The 15,381-nt window shown below is 54.4% G+C and overlaps 6 protein-coding genes across 6 annotated transcripts; 4 read left to right on the forward strand and 2 right to left on the reverse strand.

Moving 5' to 3' along the window:
• Positions 1–355: 355 nt before the first annotated feature.
• RHO25_002797 (uncharacterized protein) lies at positions 356–889 on the reverse strand (the record flags this gene model as incomplete). The annotated part of the gene is made up of 1 exon (XM_023598348.2): positions 356–889. One exon carries the CDS (start codon positions 887–889, stop codon positions 356–358), a length of 534 nt encoding a protein of 177 aa, XP_023455427.1.
• Positions 890–2,112: 1,223 nt separating this feature from the next.
• RHO25_002798 (uncharacterized protein) lies at positions 2,113–6,098 on the forward strand (the record flags this gene model as incomplete). Its single annotated transcript, XM_023598349.2, has 2 exons — positions 2,113–4,865; positions 4,919–6,098. The coding sequence occupies 2 exons, from the start codon at positions 2,113–2,115 to the stop codon at positions 6,096–6,098; spliced, it is 3,933 nt and encodes a 1,310-aa protein (XP_023456256.1).
• Positions 6,099–6,576: 478 nt separating this feature from the next.
• Positions 6,577–8,013, reverse strand: RHO25_002799 (uncharacterized protein; the record flags this gene model as incomplete). The annotated part of the gene is made up of 1 exon (XM_023598350.2): positions 6,577–8,013. The coding sequence occupies one exon, from the start codon at positions 8,011–8,013 to the stop codon at positions 6,577–6,579; it is 1,437 nt and encodes a 478-aa protein (XP_023456257.1).
• A 287-nt stretch (positions 8,014–8,300) lies between these two features.
• Positions 8,301–9,980, forward strand: CCT6 (T-complex protein 1 subunit zeta; the record flags this gene model as incomplete). Its single annotated transcript, XM_023598351.2, has 2 exons — positions 8,301–9,696; positions 9,748–9,980. 2 exons carry the CDS (start codon positions 8,301–8,303, stop codon positions 9,978–9,980), a joined length of 1,629 nt encoding a protein of 542 aa, XP_023456254.1.
• A 2,273-nt stretch (positions 9,981–12,253) lies between these two features.
• On the forward strand, positions 12,254–14,017 carry RHO25_002801 (uncharacterized protein; the record flags this gene model as incomplete). Its single annotated transcript, XM_023598352.2, has 1 exon — positions 12,254–14,017. The coding sequence occupies one exon, from the start codon at positions 12,254–12,256 to the stop codon at positions 14,015–14,017; it is 1,764 nt and encodes a 587-aa protein (XP_023456255.2).
• Positions 14,018–14,584: 567 nt separating this feature from the next.
• On the forward strand, positions 14,585–15,058 carry RHO25_002802 (uncharacterized protein; the record flags this gene model as incomplete). Its single annotated transcript, XM_023598353.2, has 2 exons — positions 14,585–14,642; positions 14,691–15,058. The coding sequence occupies 2 exons, from the start codon at positions 14,585–14,587 to the stop codon at positions 15,056–15,058; spliced, it is 426 nt and encodes a 141-aa protein (XP_023456252.1).
• Between the last annotated feature and the right edge of the window lie 323 nt (positions 15,059–15,381).

Consider the following 15,381-nt stretch of genomic DNA (forward strand, 5'->3'; position numbering starts at 1 on the left):
CACAGCTGGCTGGGCAGTCATGTCCTGTTCCTCGATCGCTAAGTCAAAGCGGATCGAGCTCCAGAAAACAGACAGCACTCGCGCCACTGGTTTTTTTGTCGCTCAGGACTGGGCTTGCGTGGTCTTTGGCTGCAGGTTTCCGTTCTGTGCTCCCTCAAGACTTTGTCGATTTAATGGTGTTGAGTCCGAACGCGCGGCAACTCCCGCACACATCAGCTGCAGTTAGCTTATGAATTTGCGATGAGAGCGTAGCATGCAATCAGGTGGTCAAAATGATTTTGGACTTCCCACATGGTCATGCACGTGGTATAGGGCAATCCCAGGAAGTGTTTGTCGGGGCCATGATTGGCGAATGTTAAGCAAACCCCTGTGCTCCACGCATATTGGCAACATTTGCAATCTGCCACTGCCCTTCGCCGTTGCGCTTCCATTTGACCACACTGATTGTTTGTCGACAGAGTGTTGAAGGGTAGCCTGTGACTTCAAGGAGAGCGAATGTTGTGCCGAGACCCTTACACTCGTCGGCATCCACTGCAATGTCGACGATCCTCGACTGGAACTCCGGGTTTTCTGCTACGATAGCTTTGTGGTCAACCATGTGGCCTTTGAAGTCGCTGTTCCGCACGTTGCCATCCTGGTTGACTTTGATCAAATTGGGAGAGATGAGGCCGGACTGTGCAAGTTCTACAAAGCGGCGCTCGTTGTACAATTTGATGCCGACTGCTGTCAGGCGTTCCAGTTCCTTGGTGAGCGCATTGTCTGTCTTCGGCAGGTTGAAGTACTTGGACGAGCGGTCGAAATTGGGAAGGAGGAGATTCAAGGATGTCGTGGGCTGGCGAGGCTTGGACGGCTCAGCTGGCGTCAGTGGCGAGTTGGAGGCGTTGCTCATGCTCGCGCGTGAAGAGTGGCGGTGGAACGGTACCGTGGCGGGTCAGCTCTCGTCCAGTCTGGTAGGTGGGTGTAAACTTGATTTCGCTCTGCGAATTGGCCCCGCATCATCTGCTCTCAGTAGCTATATCGTCCTGGTGGGATATGTCAGTCTCCCGGGCATGTATATAACCCGAGACAATGGAGCGACGAGAGAGCAGTGCGTTCCGTCCGACGCTCGTCCTTCCGCACAAACGGCGGAGTACCTGGGGTGAGGACGCCTTGCGCAGGCAGGCTGATCATGTCGGCACGCCAATCCTTCGTGGACTGCAGCTCACCGAAGAGGACTGGGCGACGATCCGGACTGCTAGTTAGCGGCTGGTGAGCGGTGCGGCGCGAAACCTACTGCCTGCTTGATCGCAACGGCGGGTCCTATTTTCCATGTCGGCACGCGTCGCGGCGACTTCACCTCCTGCGATGGCATTATTTGTGATTGCTTTGGTCGGTGTGCAGAAGCGAGCTTCATGACGACGGAGACGAGCGCGGTTTGGCAAAGCTGCTGCGAGCTGGGACCGCTCGGCAGCTCCGTCGTCTCCACTGCCGCCGCCACCCACCCAGCTGCCGCCTCGTTCTCGACCACTCTCGCCCACGCGACAAAGCCGTGGCAGCCCGGCCAGCACGACGCAGAACAGCGATACCATGCTACCACGGCTGTGCTGTCGTCGCGCGCTGCCCCGGAGCGGCGCCGGTGGCCATCGCAGCGCGTGTCTCGGCGTGTCTGCTGCCGCGGTTTGAGCGAGCCGACCAGACGTCGCATCGCGATGCGCGAGATAAGCGGAGCGTCATTCTGACCTTTGCATGGCCGTGGGCGCAGGGGCGTTTTTTCTGCAGCGCGCCAAATTCCTCCGCCACCTCGCGCGCGCAGTCGCCAAACGGCAGCGGCGGCAGGCTCTGCTGTGGCTTTGAAGGAAGCGAGACGAGAGGAGCGCTCCCCACCGCCGCCTCGTCCAGCACCCAGCCCAGCCCAGCGCCAGTATCCGGCTCCGACTGCTGCCCGCGGAGAGCTCTCCATTGTTGTGCCCGTGCCTGACCCACTGTCGTCGCACTACCTCTCCTACTGACTTCTCCCTGCTCTGCGGCGCTGCTCACCACGTTCTAGATCTGCCCTCCTCCGCACATGTGCTGAAATCGCCGCGCCGCCCCTCCTCATGCTCTGAAGCCGCCCGCGACGCCGCCCGCGGCATCATGTCGACCCTCCAAGAGCGCGAGACCCAGCGCTACTACCAGCCATGGCTGGCCGCCCACGGTTCGAGTCTGAATGTCGCCAAGCACGTCGATTCCATCGCCCAATTCCACTTGCAGAAACAAGGCTATCAACCCAAAACCTCGCGTGACAAAGCCATCACCGCGTTCGCCCAGCTGGTTTCCCTGCGCCTCGACGTGAAGCGATGCATGGTATCGCTGATTGATACCACAAATCAGTACATCCTCGCCGAGGCCACGCGCTCCTATTCGGCCGCGAAGAATGAGGGCAAGGATGGCGACGAACTCTGGCTGGGGAGCACCATTCTGTCTCGCCCAGACGCCGTGTGCGAACATTGTATGTTCAATACATGCTCTGCGCCTGAGGAAGATGGCCGAATGTACCACACCAAGGGTCTCATTGTGCCCGACTGCCGGCTCGATGATCGCTTCAAGGACCGCTCATACGTTGTTTCCGAGCCCGGCGTACGATTCTACGCCGGCGTGCCACTGTACTCGCGCAACGGGATTATGATTGGAACCATAGCGGTATCGGATGTCGAGCCTCGCGCCGGTCTAACGGCAGAGCAGTTGCGCCTGTTGCAAGAGACTGCCCAAAACGTCATGGAACATCTTGAATGGGCGCGAGACCGCGTGGATCGCTTCAAGGGAGATCGCATTGTGCGAGGCATGGCCTCTTTCATCGAAGATTGCGCTGCGAATCACGATGGGCCTGCTCGAGACGCTTCAGCAGAACCAAAAGCAGCAGACTCTGGAGAGAGGCCGACCAACGCTTCAGCAACCAGACCGAAGTCGAGGCAATCGCAAAGGCCTGCATTGGTCAGCAGGAAGTCCACCAGGAACGCTGGCTCCATGGGCGAAGGGCGAAGAGACGGCATGACTCGCATATTTGCTGCGGCTGCGGACATCCTGCGCGAAGCGACTCTCGCTGATGGCTGCGCCTTGTTTGGCGCCACAGCAGATAGTGGCCGTACACCGAACATCAGAGCAACCCCGCACAATCTGGACGGGGTGACGCAGAACCACACAGGGACAATGTATGGCCAGGCATCACCAAGCTCAGACTCTGGAGGACATGAGAACACGTCAGATTCCGACTCGACTCCGGCCTCGAGACCCTGCAAGATCCTCTCCTTTGCGGTTGCAGACGAGCAGGCTCGAGCCGGAATCGAGACTGGTACTGCCTTGACACTCGCTACTCTAGAAAAGTACTTTGCGTTGTACCCGCAGGGCAAGACGTTCTCATTCACCGAAGAGGGCGCTGGCATATCATCTGAAGAAGAAAGTGACGCCGTTGCGAGTGCAACAGAAGCAGAGCCTTCGACAGTTTCAAACAGTGATGGTCAGACTGCTGCAGGCAGAGGTCGGGTGCGCCATCGACGGATGGACCACAAAGAGCTTCTCAAGAAAATACCCGGTGCGAAGACGGTCATATTCCTTCCCCTTTACGATCACGCAGAGGAGAGATTGATTGCAGGTATATTTCTCTGGACTTCAGTAACGGGCAGGATGCTTCAAGACTCTGACCTGGCATACCTTCGTGCGTTTGGCAACTGCATCGTGAGCGAAGTTATTCGATTAAACATGCAGAGAAATGAAGCTGCCAAGACGACCTTCATTGCGTCCATGTCACATGAACTCCGCAGTCCACTTCATGGCATTCTGGGCGCAGCAGAATTCCTGATGGACACCGTGAATGACTCCTACCAGTCCGGGCTCGTCACCTCTATCGTCACCTGCGGTAGGACCTTGCTCGATACGCTCAATCACGTCTTGGACTACAGCAAGATCAACAAGTTGGGCCGCACGCAAATGCGGAGGCGGGCAAAACAGAACAAGCCGATCAACTTGGCTTCCGACTCGACGCTGGAGAGCTTGAATATTACTGCCGACATAGACCTCGGTATTCTTGTGGAAGAAGTCGCCGAGGCCGTCACTGCTGGGCATACGTTCAAGCGACTTCCAGACTCCGCTTCTCTCTCCAATGCCCAACAGGGCGGGACAGCGGGAGAGCCAACTGACACGTTGACTAGCGCCAATGCCTCTGGGCTGGCCGCTGGACATGTTATGGTACTTCTGGACATATCGCCCCGCCGGTCATGGCTCGTTCGCATCCAACCCGGTGCTTTGCGAAGAATCGTCATGAACTTGTTGGGAAACGCACTCAAATATACCTCCGAGGGGTTTGTAGCTCTCTCCCTACGAGCACAAGAGAGCGCAGACCACACACGAACAAAAGCGCTCATCCGGATCGTGGATTCGGGCAAGGGCATGTCGGAGTCATTTCAGCGCGATCGCCTTTTCGTTCCCTTCTCGCAAGAAGACCCCTTCCAGCCCGGTACAGGTTTGGGACTAAGTATAGTTAAGCAGATCGTCGATTCTCTCGGTGGGAGAATCGATGTCAAGTCTGAACAAGGAGTAGGTACCGAGATTGATGTTCATCTGAGCCTGCCAACGGCCACAGCGTCCAGTCTAGGTCAATCAGAAGGAAACAGTAACGGCACCGCTTCCGGCGACTCACAGGATGTTGTGGTCGATCTTGAAATGGTACGCATTGAACAGAGGACTCGGGGTCGACATCTCGTCATTCTTGATCCTTTTGCCACTAAACAGAGCCGACTGCCCACAAGTCCGTCGTCTAGATTCACGCAAACGTTGCGCGAAATCACCTCAAGCTGGTTTGGCATGAGAGTGTCCCACAGCACCGAGATGAACATTGCAGACGCCGACATTTAGTGAGTTCATCAAAGTCCATTGGAAGGCTCGCTGATGCTGACAAGTCCCGTAGTGTTTTCTGTGAGCCTCCGCCCGTTGAGAAGTTACGCGAGCAGAATCGTGTCATGGATGAACTGGCGCGAAACGGGAAGCTGGAGCGTGACGAGCGAGAAGTTCCTATTATCATCGTGTGCATGAATGACCAAGACGCTGTCAACATGACTCGGACTCAGCAAAACACGCTGCGCGATTTGGGCCGGATCGTCGAGGTTATTCCGCAGCCCTGCGGGCCTCGTAAACTGGCCAAGACATTTGACCACTGTCTTCGCAGAGCCGAAGAAGTGAGACATGGGCGCGAGGAGTCCGGCGAGAGCGTCCCTACCTCGCCGACAATCGACAAGGACAGCGAAGTCCCCCCACAGGACAAAGTTACGCAACAACAGCAACACCCAGCGGCGAGCGCACAAGCCGAAGAAAAGCCACGCCACAACATGGACGACCTTCGGAAAACTGTCAGTGCCGCCGTGTCGTATCCCAGAGCACCACCTATTGATCCTAGCACGCCCTCCCTACAGTCGCCCGAGGAGCAACAGAATAAGCAACTCCGAGGTCCGTTGCAGGAACGCTCGAGACCGCCACTCGATAAGAACGATAGCGGCCGGACCATCGTACCAGATAAGAAGGGGCCGTCTCCTCACTTGCTCCTTGTGGATGACAACAAAATCAACCGCCAGCTGCTAGTCATGTTCATGAAAAGATGCAACTTCACCTATCGCGAAGCCGAAAATGGCCAGGAGGCCTTGGACGTGTATAAAAAAAGCGCTGCGCAAGCTCTTGTAGACGCGCCTTCGACGACGACAAGTCTCGACGATCACGATCAGAAATCAGAGACAGAAATCTCCATCTCCGAACTCAGAAAAGACAGCACGTCGAGCAGCGGTACTCTTGACAGCGTCAATACTAGTGCTAGTACGAGAAGTAAACCTGCTCCGTTCAATTTTGTCCTCATGGATATTAGTATGCCGGTCATGGATGGCATGGAGAGTACGAAGTGCATACGTGCCTTTGAAAAGGAATATGGGCTAAAGAAGAGTACTGTTATTGCCCTCACGGGTCTTGCGAGTGAGAAGGCGAGAGAGGAAGCTGAAACAGTTGGAATCGACGTTTTTCTGCCGAAGCCGGTCAAGTTTAAGGAGCTCAGGACTTTGCTGGAAATGGAGAGTCGAGGGGACGTGAAGGCTAGTGTGGCATGATCGACAGCGCGCAGAGCTGGTTGCAGATGGATACTTTCACGCATTGCGAAGGCGTTCTGGACTTCTATTGATCTTAAAGAAGCATGTGCTTGCATTGAGCGATTGGATGCTCTCTTTTGGAAAAACCTGGAATACATTTGGGAATGTACGGCACATAACGGCCTTGTGGCGTGGCGTGGCGTGGCGTGGCGTGGCGTGGCGTGGCGTGGCAATAGGGTCGGCGGTAGAGCTGCAGCAGCGGCTCATATTGCTCTAGGCGGACATGCATTCTATGGCAACCTGAGGCATGATAATGATACCCGGAGACGATGATGCGGACGGAGGCAGGCGAGGCTCACAACCTATACAAGAAGAAAGATAAAATCTCAGAACATACACACGAAGTCAACGTGGCATACAATATTGCACTATGTGCGTGATCTGAGGTCCAATAAATTCCACCTAAGCTGGTGTTCCCTACTGTCTATTTCTCAATTGTTTAATCTAGAACCGACCACAGCACTTCCTTGATCAATTTCATGTCCCTCTCTACATCGACCTGCCAATTCGCCACCGCGAACCTTGCAGCTGGTCGGCCATCCCACACTGTACCGCTCACATAAATTTTTCGCGTCGCGTTGATTTTTTCGACCAATGTCTCGTTCACTTCATCATTCAAGGCGCGGAACAACACCACGACGTATATCCGATTCAGCCACTGTTCTTTCACTCGTCTGAAACTTGGCGGAAATCTGGGCAACAGCTCCAATGCGGGTTCACTTTGAATGAATGTCCCGATTGCTCGCGCGAGAGCGATTTGTGATTCGAGAATGGAGAGGTAGCCTGCGCTGCCGTGGGCTAGGAGGGTGCTGTAGACTGGCAGAGCACGGAAACGGCGAGAGTTTTCGATTCCGAGGTTTGCGGGTGAGGGGATGGAGGTATCGGAAGAAGAAAAGTAGGCTGCGCCAGAATTTTGGAAGACGGCTCGGCCGAGGGCGAGGTGCCGGGAGAAGAAGAGGCCGCAGTCGTAGGGGACGTTGAGGAGTTTGTGGGCGTCGCCTGTTATACTATCGGCCAATTCGAGGTGTTCGACACCTTGAGCCATGACGGCGTAGTCGTTCCTGTCGGTTGGTAGGAGGCGGGCTTGGAGGCCAAAGGCCGCGTCGACGTGGATCCAAGCGGAGTACTTGTTTGCGAGCTCGCGGATTGTGAGGAGATCACCGGCTGTGGTGGCGAAGAAGCCTGTGTTGACCTCGCCGGCGGAGATGACGATTATCGAGGCTGTCCGGGGTTTGGAGAGTTCTTTCTCGAGCCATGGGAGGTCGAAGTTCCAGGGTGTGTGGTAGAGGCCGAGAGGTTTGATGGAGTTTCTCCCTAGGCCGATGATGGATGCTGCTTTTCCGAGAGAGGAGTGAGGTGTGGTTGTGAGGATTTGGATCGCGTCGATGTCTACTTTGTTGAATGTTTCGTGGATGCCATCTTCGGATATGTTGGCTGTCACGCCCTTCTTTTTGGCGGCTTCGGCGATGACCCATTCGCGACCACAAGCAAGACCAAGGACGTTGCTGGCAGTAGCTCCGGTGGTGAAGATGCGGTGTTGCCATTCTTCTTGCGGCAGCTTGACCATGTCTAATATTTGGCGAAGGGCAGCATCCTCAACATCTGTAGCTATGGTATCGTTGGGCAGATGAATGGCCACTGACTGGTCGTATCGGGTGACTAGCTCATCGGCGAGAGACGCAGCTCGAGTAGAGCCTCCGGTAACAAAGCCATAGTAGTTCGGTGACTGAGAGCTCTGGTTCAACGCAGGTTCAATCACTTGTTGGAGATGCTTGATGGCTTGAGCAGTGCCTAGACCTTGAGCAGGCAGGGTCCGTATGAGCTCTGATCTGGACGATCGTATCGTTTCTGGGTCGGGAAGGATTTGTGTTGACATGGTGGTAGTAGAAGAGAGGAGAACTTGAGGACCTACGAAGGGCTATGAGAAATCTTTGAAGCTCGGAAGAGTCAGTGAAAGACCCAAACGAGTAGGATGAGTCTAACTTATGTAGTTGACAGGAAGTGGCATTGATGATCACCCCTGTTGAGGTTTTCTAGGGCTTAGCCGAACTAAGCGGGGACAAGCGAGTCGCGTAGGCAAGCTCTCCAAAAAGTTGAACAGACGTTGCGGGCAGCAAACACGACACCTTCGACACATCACACTGCCACAGCACGCGCATCATCATGTCGGCAGCTCAACTACTCAATCCAAAGGCAGAGTCGCGGCGGCGCGGCGAAGCGCTCCGCGTCAACATCTCAGCGGGCGAAGGACTGCAAGATGTGCTTGCCTCCAATCTGGGCCCAACCGGAACACTGAAGATGCTGGTTGATGGGTCAGGCCAAATCAAGCTCACCAAGGATGGCAGTGTATTGTTGAAAGAGATGCAAATACAAAACCCAACGGCAGTCATGATTGCGCGAGCAGCCACGGCACAGGACGAAATTTGCGGTGATGGGACGACGAGCGTTGTGCTCGTGGTTGGCGAGTTGTTGAAGCAAGCAGATCGATACATTGCTGAAGGCCTCCATCCACGAGTCATCACCGACGGCTACGAAGTGGCAAAGAACGAGACACTGCGCTTTTTGGACGAGTTCAAGCTGCCTCGAGAGGTTGACCGGGAACTTCTCATCAACGTTGCACGGACGAGCTTGACCACGAAGATCAACAAGACTCTGGCCGAGCAGCTGACTCCAGATATCGTGGACGCCGTCTTGGCCATCTACCAGGCTCCCGCAAAGCCCGACTTACACATGATCGAGATTATGACGATGCAGCACCGCACCGCCGCAGACACACAGCTGATTCGAGGGTTGGCCTTGGACCACGGAGCCAGACATCCAGACATGCCCAAGGATGTGCGAAATGCGTACATCTTGACATTGAACGTGAGCTTGGAATACGAGAAGAGTGAGATCAACAGTGGTTTCTACTACAACAGTGCAGAGCAGAGAGAAAAGCTGGTCGAGAGCGAGCGGAGATTTGTCGACGACAAGCTGAGGAAGATTGTAGAGCTGAAGAAGGAAGTCTGCGGGACCGATCCCAATAAGGGCTTCGTCATCATCAACCAGAAGGGTATCGACCCACTGTCGCTCGATGTGCTGGTCAAGAATGGCATTTTTGCGTTGCGAAGAGCAAAGAGGAGGAACATGGAACGACTACAATTGATCTGCGGTGGCACGGCACAGAACAGTGTGGACGACTTGTCACCAGATGTCTTGGGCTGGGCCGGCCATGTGTACGAGCACCAGTTGGGAGAGGAGAAATACACGTTCATCGAGGAGGTCAAGGAGCCCAAGTCAGTGACGATCCTGATCAAGGGCCCGAACGCACACACGATCACACAAATCAAGGACGCAGTCCGCGATGGTCTACGATCAGTATACAACATGATTGTCGATAAGAGTGTTGTTCCTGGTGGTGGTGCGTTCCAGGTCGCTGCTGCGCGGAGACTCAATTCGGACGAGTTTGGGAAACAAGTCAAGGGTAAATCGAAATGGGGCGTTGCAGCTTTCGCAGATGCTCTCCTTGTCATTCCCAAGACTCTCGCAGCGAACAGTGGGCACGATATCCAGGATTGCAGTAAGTAACGCACGCACCACTTGTTGTCTTCTTTGCTAACCTAGTTCACAGTTGCCACCCTTCAAGACGAACACGCGGACGGCCACGTCGCAGGTCTTGATCTCACGTTAGGCGAGCCGATGGACCCAGAACAGCAGGGTGTTTTCGACAGTTTTCGCGTGCTACGAAACAGCATCGCAAGCTCAACAGGCATCGCATCAAATCTGCTCCTGTGCGACGAGATGCTTAAGGCACGGCAAATGGGCAAGTCGGGGCCTCCCGGAGGAGGTGGTGACGAGGAATGAATGGTATGATCCATGAAGCTGAAACGTAAGTTGATGAAAATCCGAGAGACCGAAAATGTCGGCTGCTTTTCGCCGCGTCACTCAGGCCTGTGGAAGAAACGGTATGCTGGTCGCAAGCATCTACATGTTTAGATGATAGAAGAGCAGATCTAGACCGCCCCTGCCCGTGTTAGGCAGATGCAAGGACATTGAGGATTATCCAAAAGTCGACTTTATGCATCGCAGACCTTTCCATTCTGCCACTACTGTGAAGTCAAAGTGTCCTGCTCAAATGTGGTGCTTCAGCACGGCTGGTTCACAACTTCGCCCAAGCCAGTACATATGGCCGCCAAGTCATGAGACTTGTGGTAGCCACAGCCTGCGAATCTAAACGCCACGAACCACATACCACATGTCAACATCGCTAAAATGCATCGGAAGTCTGCCGCATGAGGCGGAAAGAGGTACCAGTTTCATTGCGCGATTCCTGCCTGCTGTATGCAGCGGAGTTCTGCAGCAGGCCCGCAGACTGCCATAGAACGGAAATAAGACCGTGAGTCCGACTTGGGTGCTTGATGTGTACCTCCACCACCAAGACCGAAGCGAGGAGACCTTTACATGTGCATATGCATATGCATCTGGTATGCTAGAGTCATGAGGCGGTAGCATTCGTGGCCCTTTTCTGTCGATGTAGTCTTTTCGAGCTCTGTTGATTGCCCAAAAGCACGCTGTAACTCTCATGTTGACAGTTCCTGTTCGCAGAGCACCCTTCGCAGCTCGGGCGGCCCCAACAGGAGACTGAGAGCTCACAGTCCCCGAGCTACTTTCCCGAAGCAGCTCTCACAACACATCCACCAGACCGCTGTAGTCTCGGCAGTCAGCAGCCACAAATCCTGCAGAGTGGATTTGCTTACATGATCAACAACCAGCAGGGCAGTGGTCGAACAAAGACTGCTCCACAAGTTGACACACATGCCACATCACACAACACAAAAGCTGCAGCCTTGAAGGATGGGTGAGGTGCAGGTTTCGCGAACCAGTTGCGAGAAGATGCAAGCATCCTTTGACTCACCCACACGTCGCCCAGCACGATCTTCATGCGATTCTTGGTGCGACCGCGGTCACCGCGTGGTGATCTTGGACATTCTTGTCCAATGATGGGCAACAATGAGTGAATGAAGTCCGAAGTGGAAGCGAGTGATGTTCGATCTGCTCGATTTAGTGCCGGCCGCGGTGACCGCGCTTTGGACTAGACCAGCCTGTTGTCGACTAAAAGATTGTTCGGTTTTCGGCAGCGGCGTCTACAAGGATGCAAGAAGGCTGAAAGGAGATGTTTTTGGCGAAAGAAAAGGTCATCAAATGGTCGTTGGCGCTTAGCCCTACAGTGCTTGTCCTGAACACAGCAAGTATTGATCCGCAGCTGTGCTGGCGATAGGACGCAGAGTTGCAGCTGCCATCCTGCTGTTGTGTCCGAGCCGGATGACGTGAATCCAGGCCATGTCGTGCTGTTGGGATGAGGAGCGGCATCTGTAGATTGGCTTGTGACCAGACTGCTGCGTTCCAACGATTGCGGACTTCGGACTCATCGGCCTCTCTGTTCTTCACTGACGCAAAGTGCAAGACTGAGGCATAATTCTGTCAGCTCGGTCCCACCGGCGTCCGCGGAGCTCCGACGCCGAACAAAACAATCGACGAGTCTTGCGACCTGCAAGTTCTGTTCATGTGCCATACCATACGATCGGTATCCGCAATCTGATTCGTCCGTGGCCTGAGTGTTGCATGATCTGTTTGCGGAAGCTGACGGATCCTGGCACGTACGGCATTCCCGCTGGGTCTAGCGGTAGCCTTGCCCTATGATGCAACGAGCTTGAGCACTCAAGATCGGACTTTTGTGAGAGGGAACTCTTCGTTGCGCCTTGCTGACCGAGCCAGTCCCACTCGGAGGATCGCATGAAGTGATTTAGACCGTGAAGGAAGTTGTCGGGTCATGCAGACGCCAGGAACAACGACTCCATGAAGTCACTGAGCCGAGCGAGAGAGGCGCGTGGGCGCGTCGATAAGTTGCGCCTACCGCTCATATGCATGTCTGACCTCGATGTACCCTCTCTCACTTACCTTCTCCCACGTGTATGACTCTTGAGCTCTTGCGTGGTGTACTCCAGAACTCTAAAAAGTCGCGCGCTCGCGTTCACCGACCTCTTACTTGCAACTTAACAAGCAGCTCTCGGAGCACCTCAACTTTTTGGCACTCTGAGCTCACCTTTACTCACCTCGAACATTTTCCCAAACGACTGATGCCGCTCAGGGGCGCAACCATACACGCATCAATAGCACTCCTTCTGGGAGTGCTGCCATACGTAGCAGCTCATGGAGGCGGTGGAGAGGAGATGGATATGGGCGATCATATGGCAGAATTGGCAGCGCAGCCAGAGCATAAAGCTCTGAATTACTTCCGGCATCCAGGTCATTGGAATTGGCACCTTGCCCATACTGTGCTGATGGTGGTGTCATGGGTCATATGCATGCCTCTGGCGATTTTCCTCAGCGTGGCGCGCTCGCGGTGGCACCTACTGTCTCAGCTCTTGTTCCATGTCGTGAACGGGCTTGGGTTATTCGCTGGCCTTGTTTACAATCGGTCGACACCTGACCTTTACGTGAACAATGCGCATCATCCACTTGGCTGGGTGATTGTTGCATTCACCATTTTCTGGACCATGTCCTCGTTGTACACTGCGCATGAAGAGCATGCGCAGTCCGGGCGATCCTCGATAAAGCGACCAGGACCGCTGCCCATCCATGAGGCGTTGCAATTGGAACTGCAGTCTCCATACAACGATGAGTTCTCTCCTCGTGATTCGAGGGATTCTGGTTTTGGGTCTCGACAGAACTCCACAGACAGCGTATACCAGAAGCCAGAGGAGCCTCCGAGTGACCAAGAGTTCGATGACGAGAAGCTCGACGATAGAGACTCAGAGCAGAGAGCTTTCCTGGGTAGCCAGAGAGTGAAGCGCTTCTTGACGGAAGGCGCGCAACGTTTCTCTTCTGGTAGGATAGCAAGTGCCGTTCGTATCACTCAGATCTTCTTGGAAAAGATCATCCTGCTGCTCGGCTTCGCCGGACTCACTTCTGGATTCATCGTCTCTGGAGGTCTTTTCCGCCACAAACAGATCTTCTCCGGCCTGGCTCACTACATCAAAGGCGGCATCTTCTTCTGGTATGGCCTCCTGACCCTGGGCCGCTGGATGGGAGCATTTGCAGAGTTCGGTTGGGCTTGGAATGTGCGGCCTCAGCCCCCCTTGGTGTCTAAATGGAAGTCGATAATCCCATCCGCCGAGTTCACCGAATCTTTTGTCATCTGGCTCTACGGCGCAACCAATGTTTTCCTGGAGCATCTGAACACCAAGGACGGCGTGTGGACCGCATCAGACATCGAGCATCTTAGCATCACGATACTGTTCTTCGGCGGAGGACTGCTCGGAATGCTGATCGAATGTGGCTGGGTCCGTGATCTGATGAATACGAGTGTCCTCGATCAGAAGAGCAGGGACGTCGCTTGGTCTCGCTTTACTCTGTCGCACGCAGAGCGAGAGACTGAAGGTCAGCACTGGGAAGAGCCACAATCACATCGGACATCTCTGAACCCAATGCCGGCTTTGACGATTATGCTCTTGGGCATGATGATGGGTTCGCATCACCAGAATAGCATGGTCAGCACCATGATGCATGCTCAATGGGGAGGGCTCTTCTCGGCGTTCGCGATCGCTCGGGGAGTGACGTACATCACGATGTACCTCAAGCCCCCGACTTCTCACTTTCCACCCAGGCCACCGAGCGAGATCGTCGCTGCGTTCTGCTTGACGAGTGGAGGGCTGATGTTCATGAACAGCGCTGCAGATTGCGTGTGGGCCATCGAGAGCAACGGCCTGGATGCCATGACTATTTTCACCCTCACCATGGGCCTGAGCGGTATCATTCTGGCGTGGGAAGTGGTCCTCTTTGCGATGAAAGGCTGGGCAATGAGAAGAGAGCGTGCGGCCGCGGGAAGGCCACTTGCATGAAGATGCATGGCGGATAGAAGGGACGAGTAGCAGATCTCGGCTCCTGTGATGAGATTAATGATACCTAATGACTGGCTGGGAATAGAAGGGGATACGTCGCAGCACAGTCGGCGTCCGTCCGATGTGGGACAAGCTTCATTTCGTGATACCCTTTTGCGCGGACGTATTCTTGCAACCAGAGGCGATGTGTTTCGGTATTTAGCGTGCAAAGGAACTTAATGTGAGATTCTCATGGAAGCATCAAATCGCTGACTTTTGCTGTCGCATGTTCTCGTTGGCTCTCGTATCGTGCTGTGATGCTGAAGAAAGACGGAATTCAGTGCAGTGCTGTTGCTCTCGTGGAAGTGAAGACGGCTCTCAGTCGATTTAATGTTGTCGGGTCACACATAGATGCGGCAAAGTCATCCATGACTTGGTTATGAAGTGTTGAACAGTGTGAGAGGAGTAGGAGGTAAGAGGACGAACGGAAGGGATGGCCTGAGACCTCCGATGCCAAGACCTCGAGTTCAGCCACATCTCGACCAACGGCAAGAGCCCAATGCTCAGTGGCCATCACAACTACCCAATATGCCTCCAAAGAAAGTCGAAAAGAAGCGTCGAAACAAACGCAAATCACGAACAGAAGGTATTGATCATGCCCTCAACATCAAGACCTGATTCTAACGCCACCCAGTCTCCTCCGCTTCATCATCATCCTCCTCATCAGATACCGAAAGCGATGTCTCCGTTCCCGCAACAAAAGTCAAGCGTACGAAAACGAAAACCGCAGTCCGAGAACCCGAAGAAGCCGCTTTGAACACAGATTCCGACTCCGCTCCAGTTTTCACTCAAAAGAAACCAAAACAAGATTCGGAAAAAGCTTTCGAAGAATTCTATCTCCGCCAAGTCACGAAAGAATTCGCAAATGATTTGGACCGATTGCGGTCTGCGGGAGATTTTAATGCGAAGAGTGTGCCGCTGTTGATCTCGGCGTTGAAGCAGGGGACGGCGTGTTTCAGTCAGGATGAGAAGAGGAAGGTGGTGGAGGCACTGGAGCGGTGAGAGAAATTGGATGCTGCGATGCAGGAGGCAGAAAATTTTCCCCGGCGTATGATTTTCAGACGCCTGCTTCGAGGGCTGAGATTTCGGATGTCTCAAAGGCTCGGTGGAGAATGCAAGCATGGCGCGGCATGCAATGCTCAAGTACTGAAGCATAAATCACGCCTGGCGTGAGAATCACATGATGCGGTGGAGGACCAGAAGACATTTGGCTGCATTGAATGCCGCCAGGTGCGGGCGGTATGTTTCATGCCTCCTACCTATCGGCCCAGAGTGGTTGCATTTGGAAACCGCTCAACCATGAGGCACATGGTACAAGCGGAGAT

This window comes from Cercospora beticola, chromosome 2 (genome assembly GCF_033473495.1).
Source record: "Cercospora beticola chromosome 2, complete sequence".
Lineage (NCBI taxonomy): Eukaryota > Fungi > Ascomycota > Dothideomycetes > Mycosphaerellales > Mycosphaerellaceae > Cercospora > Cercospora beticola.